The sequence below is a fragment of the Gekko japonicus genome, unplaced genomic scaffold (assembly GCF_001447785.1).
Source record: "Gekko japonicus isolate JY-2015 unplaced genomic scaffold, Gekko_japonicus_V1.1 scaffold855, whole genome shotgun sequence".
Taxonomy (NCBI): domain Eukaryota; kingdom Metazoa; phylum Chordata; class Lepidosauria; order Squamata; family Gekkonidae; genus Gekko; species Gekko japonicus.
In genome coordinates this window covers 526,958-536,733 of record NW_015168073.1, presented here as the reverse complement: position 1 = coordinate 536,733, position 9,776 = coordinate 526,958, and the positions used below count along the sequence as shown (strand labels likewise).

The window sequence follows — 9,776 nt, the reverse complement described above, 5'->3', positions numbered from 1 at the left end:
CCGAGTGCAGGCCTCAGTGCTGGGGGGAGAGAGGAGGAGGAAGAAGACTGTGGGGGGGAGAAGGCTGCGGCTGCTTCCTTCTCCTCCATGTGGAGCTCCCCCCCTCGAGTATCGTGGGTTCCCCTTCTTGTTACAATATATCGTCAGATGTGCTTTTTATTCACTAACCATTGTTTGAACTTGACTCAGACCCTTGGATCAAACATTTGTGGCTTTGTAAAGTAATCAGCAGCTCCAGGCAGTGATGCTCCAGGCAAGTGATGCTCTGTCTTCTTGGTGCTTGGGGGGGGGGGTCAACAGTGGGAGGGCTTCTAATGTCCTGGCCCCACTGCTGGACCTCCTGATGGCACCTGGTATTTTTGGCCACTGTGTGACACAGAGTGTTGGACTGGATGGGCCTTTGGCCTGATCCAACATTGGCGTCTCTTATGTTCTTATGCTATCACAGGACCAGACACTGGGGCTTGGTTCACGGACCCGGCCGGGGACCTACAAAAGCAGGCTTGCCAGCTTTGCATCTGAGGAACCCATTACCATCTAAAGCAGTGTGAGCAGAAGATGATTCTGTCCAGATTCTAAAATTACATAACTGCACATGGACACCAGATCAATTTATTGGTGTTTACAAACAAAGCCCAACAAAGTTTTATTTTGACAACAGAAATCAGGATGTTATCACAACACACCAGGCCCATAGCTAACATGGGGCATGGCTCCCTAGTGTTTTTTCTGGGGGCCCTCCCTCCTGGGCTGGCCCCAAATTGAATTAATGTACTTAACTTTGATTTAATTAGCTGCAGCCCCCTCCCCAAAAAATCCCTAGCTACGGGGCTGCAACACATACTGCACTCCATGTCCTGAAAATATGCAGCTGTTATTATGTCTTGTGTTGTGCACGTTCAGCAACACCGATGTTTCTTTCGGAAAAGTAGCCATTCTACGGAATACAGAACTCGGCTAAGGTTTGTAATGACTTGTGAAGATTCCTAGCCATGCTTTAGCATTTCTAGACATGGAATCGTAGTTGGGAGGATTCTTCAAGGCCATCTAGTCCAACCCCCTGCTTGGTTCAGCAAATTCAGAGCTAGAACATTCCTGCCGGTTGGCTATTCCAGCCTCTACTTGGAAACCTTGGAGAGCTTACAACCCTGGAAACGGGTTCTGTTGTTACACTGCTCTTACTTTGCTTTAAAATGTTCTCCCCTAATGTTCAACTGAAATCTACTCTCCTGTAAAAAGACCATTCAGTCCCACCTTTGCTCCCTCCAGCAGCACAAAGCAATTCTTTGCCCTCTTGTATACAGATGCCAAAACAGCCCAAAACATTCCAACAGATTTTCAGGCCTTTCTTGTTTTCAGCACTTAAGGGTAGTTACTGCATAAGACAACAGAGGTGCTCGTAGCAAATGAATCAATAACAAGCCTTGCATTGCCTGCGGCATTTGCAATCCTTTAATCGTGGACAAATTATGCAACACTCAGTCTGTGCTGTTTGCAGAGTTATGGTAGCTTGTGGCTGAGAGGAGACATTGATGAGCTGAGTGACAGGGCAAGAGACATACTTAGAATCATAGAGCTGGAAGGGACCTCAAGGGTAATCTAGTCAAACCCTCAGCACAATGCAGGAAATTCACAAATACCTCCTCTCCCCACACACCCAGTGACTGCTGTTCCACACCCTGAAGATGTCAAAAACCCTCCAGGATCCCTGGCCAAACTGGCCTGGAGAAAAATTACTTCCTGACCCCAAAGTAGCAATCAGCATTTCCATGGGTGTGTAAGAAAGGGCCAAAAGAACTAAGCACTGATGTAACCAATACTCCCTCTAAGTTGTGGAGTGTTGTGAGCAAAAATTCTACTTTGTGAGCTGCTGGCATTAAAGTTGTGAGTGAGCAATTTGGCTACTGCATAAATTAGTTTGCTCTGTAACCCTTTCTGCCCTCCCTCTCGTGATCTGCCTAAGTCCTGCAGCCTCCTAATTTTTTCTTCTATCAACTTCTGACCAAGAATCAACCCAGATAATATATCTCCTTTTACACACTTTTTTCCATTCCAGTTTGATTGTGGGAGAGGCAGACTATGAAAATTACAAGAGCACCAATACCTAGCATGTCTGAAGTAGTGCCACTGACCATTTATGGTACATAAGCACGCCAAATGGTTGAGGTATCTACCTTACTCTTGGAAGAGATATACTGCAATTTCTAGCAGAAAGAAAGAAACTTAAGATGTTGTAAAGAACAGAATAATTAACTAAGGTTAAAAAAATGTGAAAGTGAGCCAAGGTAAGCTAATGAAACTTAGTTGGGGTAACTTTATACCCCAACACGTAACATGACCCAAAGTACAAACTTACCCCAATGAGAAAATCCAATTGTTTCTGGGGTAAATTTATACCCTGGATACTTTTTTTACTCATAGGAAGGAAAGGATGAATTCTAATTAATTTTCTTTCGGCAATGTCATTTGCCACACTACTAGCAACCATTTTCCTAAAAGAGCAAAGTGATCAAGAAAAGTGCAACTACACAGGTGGCCCAAGTCAAAGCTACATTATTAATCAATTATGAGCTACTCTGAGCCTTTGGAATAGGGCACAATGTTAATCACTTTTTAAGATCTGAGGGTTTATTCATTTGCACAATGAAAAACAAATTCACGTTGAAAACTTAAGGAAGTCTGGCTACAGTGCTGAAGTCACCCTTTCCCTTAACTACCAGAGCCAAGAACTCCTCTGTCCAAGTTTCCAAGTGTGGTCAGACTGAAACTTTTAAGAATCTTTAAGAAATGGTAACTGGAATGCTAACTTCCAAATAGCTGATATTTTCTCCCCTCTTGCCAACATGGTAACCTGATACTAAAAAAAGCTAGTGATTAGGTAAACCACTTCAGGCTTTCTGAAGGGGCTTAAGGGGCCCAGAAGACATTGGGTTGGGAGGGTGGTTCTCTGAGGTTCTGACCAAATAGGACCTTATCCAACAGCTGGGTTAATGACTGGAAACCAATTTAGCACACACGTTCCAGATGACAGGTCAAAATAACCATCTTGACATTAAGGTTATCTCATAATGACCTTCGTAAATAAGGTCAAAATCTAGAGGGGATCCCAGACCCTGCCCTGCGTTCCTAAGGGCTGTAATGGCGAGGGAGTATAGGAGGGGGTTTCCACAATGCTGTGAACCCAGTAAGGAAGTATATTTAAGGTCCCAGCACAAATTAATTTTCCAGTCTGAATTCCAGTCTGATAATGTCACTGAACCCAATCTTCAACAACTGAGGGAAAAATCCTGTCCCTTCCTTTATATCATGAGAGCATATTTGTGTTTGAACTTATTACTCCGCTGAAAAATACGTTATATTTTATTAACAACAATTTAAACAGAAATCTGATCTTATCAATCTGCTATGCAGAAACGGTTTTACAAGTGACTGCTATTGTTTTCATTTTAGCCCTGCGGCTTGATAAAATGTCATTTTCATGCAAAAGAAATGTTCACAGTGTCTACCCCAAGCTCTTAGAGAGCTGGCTGATCAAGATTCTGCCCAGCGACGCAGGAAGACAGCAACCAAAAATCCAATTATTATTTATACAAGTTTCCGTGAAGCAGGTTTACATCAAGCGCCAGCAACATCCTGCATAAATCTAATAATATGGCAAAACAGCCATAAATACCAATGATGCTGCAAAATTTTAAAAGCTATTATTCAACAAAATTAGTATGGAATCCTGGGCACTTAATTTAGACTGGAATAACCTGGTATACATACAAACAAGGTCCTTCCATGAGTCGGCTCCGTGGAGGAATGAGGGTGTTCTCCTGACCTCTGATACAACTCACCCAGTTCCAGCTCTGCTTACCAGTGTGTAGTGGTTAGGGGTTGGAGTAGCTACTCTCTCAGCCTTATTTACTTCACAGGGAGGTTGCAAGGACAAATTGAAGGATGGGAGAAGCATTTGCAGCACTATTCCTTGGAAGAAGGGGGCAATGGAAGTCAGAGAGATCTTTAGTGACGTAACCACAGGTGCTTCCAGATCGTACTTTAGCCAAACGGCTTTGCTCTCATGAGCAACAAGACCCGGAGACCCTGGCTCTAAGGACAGGAAGGCAAGACTCATTAAAGCCATTTGCTGATAGACAAAAACTCTCCTTTATTGATTCCCCAATCATCCTTTTGGCTGCAACAAGGAAGCAGGGTGTCCCCAGAGATCTTACAAGGTTTTGCTGGGGGGAGGGAAGAGCAGACAGAGATTTTCAGCTCCATGAAAGTGCTACATCATCCCATGAAGCCAGGTCAGTTAAGAAGTCCACGGGCACAGCAATAAACAGCTGGCCTCTTCTTCATCTTATCCCCACGACATACAGCACTTAAGACTTCTTCCTACCCGAGTCCCATGAGAGCTAGAGCAGATCCCTCCCAGCCCCCAAGAGAGCAAGTTGATCACAGGGTGTTACAGCCATAATGTCCCTAAAGATGATCTATGCAATAGATAAGCTACCTTGAAAGATTCTTTAAAGCAAAAACTTGCTTCCAGCTGTTCAAGACAATTAAGTCATCACATGACAAACGTGGTATGTTTTCAACTAGGTGCCCAGAGACCAAAAGAGAGAAAAACTTAGTCTATGCAACTCTGTGCCTAGAACCGATTTCTGAATACACAAAATAATCATATTTTTGCTGTGTAACACTATACCTGACAATCTTATCAATACAGTCAATATCTGGCCATTTCTTGCCTTTCCTTTCAGCAAGAGCCTTCATCGTCTTTATTCTTTTCCTGCAGGAAAACTCCCACCGCCCTCTGTTCTTCTCAAGGCAAATCATTCTTTAGTGTACCTAACCCAAATTTCTTTCTTTCTTTACATCCCCCAGTTCTTAGACCACTGTCTTGACCAATAAAACTGAAAAACTTAAACAAAACCCTTATCTAAAAACACCTACAATTCTCTGAAGCCTCTAGAACCAGAATCCTCTAAGAGGAACTGAACCTTTTGCTCTAGAGCCGCTAGAGGAAACACAGTCCATTTATCCAAGTATGGCATAATCCATTTCAGCCTCAACTGAAGCACATAAAGGATACTGCAAGAGAACACATGCAAGTGAGTCGACTAACTGGAAGGGGCAAGCGCATAACCAATCTGAGAAAGGGCCTATCCCAAATTCATGTGTGTAACTGTGACTGACATAGAACATTTGATCTGAAAATGGAAGTGAACTGAAACAAGCAAAAATGAGACTGACAAGATGAGAGTATCCACCTTGAGTCCCAGAGAGAATGGCAGGATATAACATAAATAAATAGAATCTTTAACTTTGTTGTTGTTGTTGCTCAGTTGCACAGTCGATCCCGACAGGAGAAGGAAACCTCCCGTCTCTAAAGCGTCTTTAAAAAGCCCACTCCCGGCTTACAACAATCCCCATGGACCAGGTCACGCCAGGCCCTCCTGTCTTCTGCTGTCCTCTGAAGTTGGCTCAATTTCATGTTCGTTGCATCGATGACACTGTCTAACCATCTCATCCTTTGCCGTCCCCGTCTTCTTTGACCTTCAATCTTTCCCAGCATCAGGGTCTTCTTCTCCAGTGAGGGCTCCCTTCTCATTTGGTGGCCAAATTATTTGAGCTTCAGTTTCATTATCTGGCCTTCCAGGGAACAGTCAGGGTTGATTTCTTTTAGGATTGACTGATTGGATCTTCTTTAACTTATTCTACCCTTAAAACAGGAGATTGAGAAACAAAGCTCTGACTTGTCCTAGATCTGCTCGCTCAAAGAAATGTGGCTGGGTTAGTAGCACCCATTGGTAGTTACCAAGGAGAGAGGCAATGAGAGAAGAACCATCACACTCAGGAGGTCTGCCAGGAGTGTTCTTGAATGCAAGATCCCACACAAACCACATTCTGAGTGCCCGGTTCAGGTCACTCAACTTCATCCAATACCTCAGAAGACTTTAGTTACACTCCTAAGCACACTTTTTTTGAAAGCTGATTATTGCTTTAGTATAAATCACCTTAAAATATCGCACTGCCATTACAAAAAAAAGGTACGCCACAAAATCCACTTGAGCATTACTGGATATGGTCTCATCCATGCATATGCCAGTATGCATAACTGGAAGCGGCCATACAAGAAACACAGAGGACCTCCCTGTGACAGTTATCTGCAGATATTCAGTTCTGTCCAGAATGATTTCCCTCGTAACATTTTGCCAAGTAATTAGGCCATAGGAAAGAAAAATCTAAATTCCTGGGAGACTATATTAGAGAATAGAAGATTTTATTATGCTCATGAAGTTTTAGCACAGAATATTTGGAGTCTCAAAGACTCATTTTTATTAGAAGTTATTGCTTATGAAACTACCAAAGGAAGACATGGCGGGCATCAATCAAACATCAGTGACACAGCCAAAAGGTCAGCCTGCTAGTCAACCACTTCAGTTCAATATTACTCAAGAGAAATTTTACCAGCGATGAATGAACCATCAACCAATCCTTACATCATACCCAGGAAATGGACAGTGCAATTAATCCTAAACAGATGAATTGCTCACCTTTGCTCACTTTAATTTTTGTGCTATCCTGAAATCCTAATTCATAGATTAAACTTCTCTTGTCATTGGTTTTGATCTTGCATACAGCAAGCCATCAGTATAGCCTACGGTGCTTCAGGAGCACCAGCATTTCATATTTAAAATGGGGGAGGGGGTAGATATTGGCTTACGTCCAACATCTGGTGAGGTGGAATCAACCAAAATCATCACCCTCTCTTCCAAAGGCGGAAGTTCCCTTAAATCTCCGGAACTGTGTTGATGGATATAAGCCAAAACATTCATTAAAGGATCCAAGTAATTAAGCAGTCCCTTTCAATATAATTCTTACAAAATCTCTCTCAAGCATTTTTTCCTCTTCATTCAAGAATAATTACACATAAAGACAGGTAATCTTCTCCCTCATTGGCATATAAGGGAAGACAGAACTACTTTTAGGTTTCTAAAAGTCGTGAAGAGAACATGCATAAGAAAAAACGTTAATGCATAATAAAAGCCTTAACACTTCAGAGTGTTCTTGCACCTGAATCTTCCAAGACAGCTTCCAGCAGCATCAAATTTCTACACAGTGACGAATGAACACTGTTCCTGTCTTTTAATAAGATGTGCAATATTCTGCCAGTAGCTCAAAAAAGGCATTACTTTGAAAATAGTGAAATGCATTTTTATAGAAGATATATATGCAAGTGTTGCACAACCAGACATCAAATATTCGTTTCAAGCTCGGTTTTCTTATTTCACTGCAAATATCGACAGTTAATTAGCTGTTTAAATCCCCCCAACCAGACATTGTTTCATCCCCATTCAAAACATACTTAATAATTATGAAGTACCCTGACCATATGGATGGTCGTGAACAAAAATATCTTACACAACAAGGTGCTAATAAAAATGTTTTAAATGCACACATTATCTTGTAATCCATTTTGATTTTACACACAGCTGGGGTTTTTTAAAATACATGAATGGTGAACAATATGATCACATAGCCCAACAAAAAAAATTAAACCTAAACAAAGACTGCTCTGATCTGTCCAATAAAACATTCAAAAGGAGACCCACTCCTGTAGATCAGCATTTGAGACCTGAAAGAGGTCCCGAAACCAAAAGGTGCCGTTTCTCAGCCAGAAACCCAAACGCTGGCCAGCCGCACCCCTTTTGCCATATTAAAACGCCCAATGCAGATGCAATCCATCGATCAGTTCAGCCAAAGTGTTTAAACTGACCCGGATTCATTCCCACTGGCTCCCGCGGTGCTAAACGGGTTCAAAATCCAAGTCCCCCGGGCCTAAATTCGCCCAAGGACCACTTTCCACGTTACACCCACCGGCTACTTACCAGCCGCAATGCTGAGCAGCAAGGTGGCATTGGAGAAGAGCAGCGCCAGCAAAAGGTGCAGCGAGGCAGTCATATTTGGGGGGTGGGGAGGACAGCCGGGTGAGGGAGAGGTACGATTTCTTCTGTTAAAAAAAGCAACGATCCCGACAGGAGAAGGAAACCTCCCGTCTCTAAAGCGTCTTTAAAAAGCCCACTCCCGGCTTACAACAATCCAGACTGAAAGGGCCAACGGCAGAGGAGCGGCGCTGCCCGTGGTGGTCTTACTCCATGACGCCAGTCCGTCTTCATCTTTCAGGTGCTCCGCGGCTTCCCTTCCTTGGCTTTCTTCTACAAAAAGGGAGGTGGGGAAAAGAGAGTTTCTCGGTTCTCAAGCCCAGCAGCTCCTTCCCTCTCCCAAGACGGGCAGTCACCATTTAGAGCAGGGGGGGGAACCCATAAAACAGAACACGCACACCTATATGAACCCCAGACTTACTCCCCACGCGTCTTCCCCGTACCAAAGCAGCCCAATTTTAAAGGCATCCTTTCCCAAAGAGGCGAAGGGGGGGGGGGGAGAAAACCGATTGTCACTCCGAAGCAGCTTCCTCCAAAATGACCCCCCTCCCTTAAAAAAAGAAAGAAGGCAGATACGGATTGCGGGTTTTCAAGGCCTAGGCTTCCAAGAAAAGGGGGTGTGGGGGGAGGAAACACCCCCCCAATTTTTTTAAAAAAACCACCCAAAATTTCCTTTAAAATATCCCTGCTGGGAAAGAAGAGGCGAGCTCCCTGCCCAGTCAGTCACTTCACATTTAAAAATAACAAGGCGTCGCCTCCCGGGCAAGGAATGTCCAGCGCCTGCTGTTGCCCCATGACGGCTCTTGGAAGGTGGGGGACGACGGCACGGCGCTCAGCCTAGGCGGGGAAGACGGAGACCCGCGGCTCCGAACCAGAAGTGGGGAGGCAGGCGGGAAAGGCCTCCTCCTCGGCGTCTCCGGCGCTCCTCGGCATCCACCGGCGAGGCCTTTTTCTCCCCTCCCGATCCCACAGCCTCCCTCGGCTGGGAGCGACGACGGGGACGCCTCCTCGCCTCCGCCTCCCCTCACGGCGCCTCGTCGACGGGGCGGCCCGTCATGCCCCGCCTTGTGGGGTCCTCCAACGCCGCCGCCGCCGCCCGTCGTCCTCCGGGCAAGGGTGTGTGGCGAGGGGGGGGTCCTCTCTCGCGCCGCCTCCCCGTCCCCGGCGGCGGCTCTCCGGCTGGGCTGGAAGCGGCGCTCCGTCTTCCCTCCCTCAGACCAGACACAAAGGGGAGTCGCCGCTCAACTGCCAGCCTCAGCGCCCGGGCCACGCCCACGGCCCCGCCCACTCCTCCTCCTCCTCTCCCGTCCCTCCTCACTCCGGCTCTCACCCCAGCCGGCGAGTCTCTCGGATCATAGAGGTTGTCTGCCCCGCCCCTCGCCCGCCCTGGGATGTGGCGGAGGATTCCGTGTTTGCCGCGGTCCGGCGGCTGCGGGGAAAGGTGCTCGGGAAGGGAGGAAAGAGAAGAGGCGTTGGCTGCTCTTCTTCGGGCCCCGACCGACCGCTCTGGGGATGTCATTCGTATAAGTTCTTGCTCTCGCCTGCTGTGAAGGGATGGGATGGGATGGGGGGCGGTGTCTGGCTGCCTCGCGGGATAGGGATGCCAGCCTCCAGGTGGGAACTGGAGAACCCCCGGAGCCACAGCTCATCTCCAGACCGCAGAGATCTGTTCCCCGGGAGAAAATGGATGCTCGGGAGGTCGGACTCTGCGGCATTGTGTATCCCTCTGAGCAGTGTTCCCTCTAAGCTGAGTTAGTGTGGGCTAGCTCACCGTTTCTTAGCCTCCGGCCCACACATTTTTGTCCTAGCTCAGGAAGGAGGGCTCCAGAGCAAACCAAATTT

At 46.1% G+C, this 9,776-nt stretch overlaps 1 protein-coding gene across 1 annotated transcript in view; it reads right to left on the bottom strand.

Annotated features, from left to right (window-relative positions):
• BMPR2 (bone morphogenetic protein receptor type II) overlaps nucleotides 1-9,045 on the bottom strand; it is a 115,859-nt gene extending 106,814 nt beyond the window's left edge. The window contains exon 1 of the mRNA XM_015414630.1: nucleotides 7,881-9,045. Within this exon, the coding sequence (XP_015270116.1) occupies nucleotides 7,881-7,953 (73 nt within the window). The 5' untranslated portion in view covers nucleotides 7,954-9,045. The remainder of the gene's footprint in view (nucleotides 1-7,880) is intronic.
• Nucleotides 9,046-9,776: the final 731 nt, after the last annotated feature.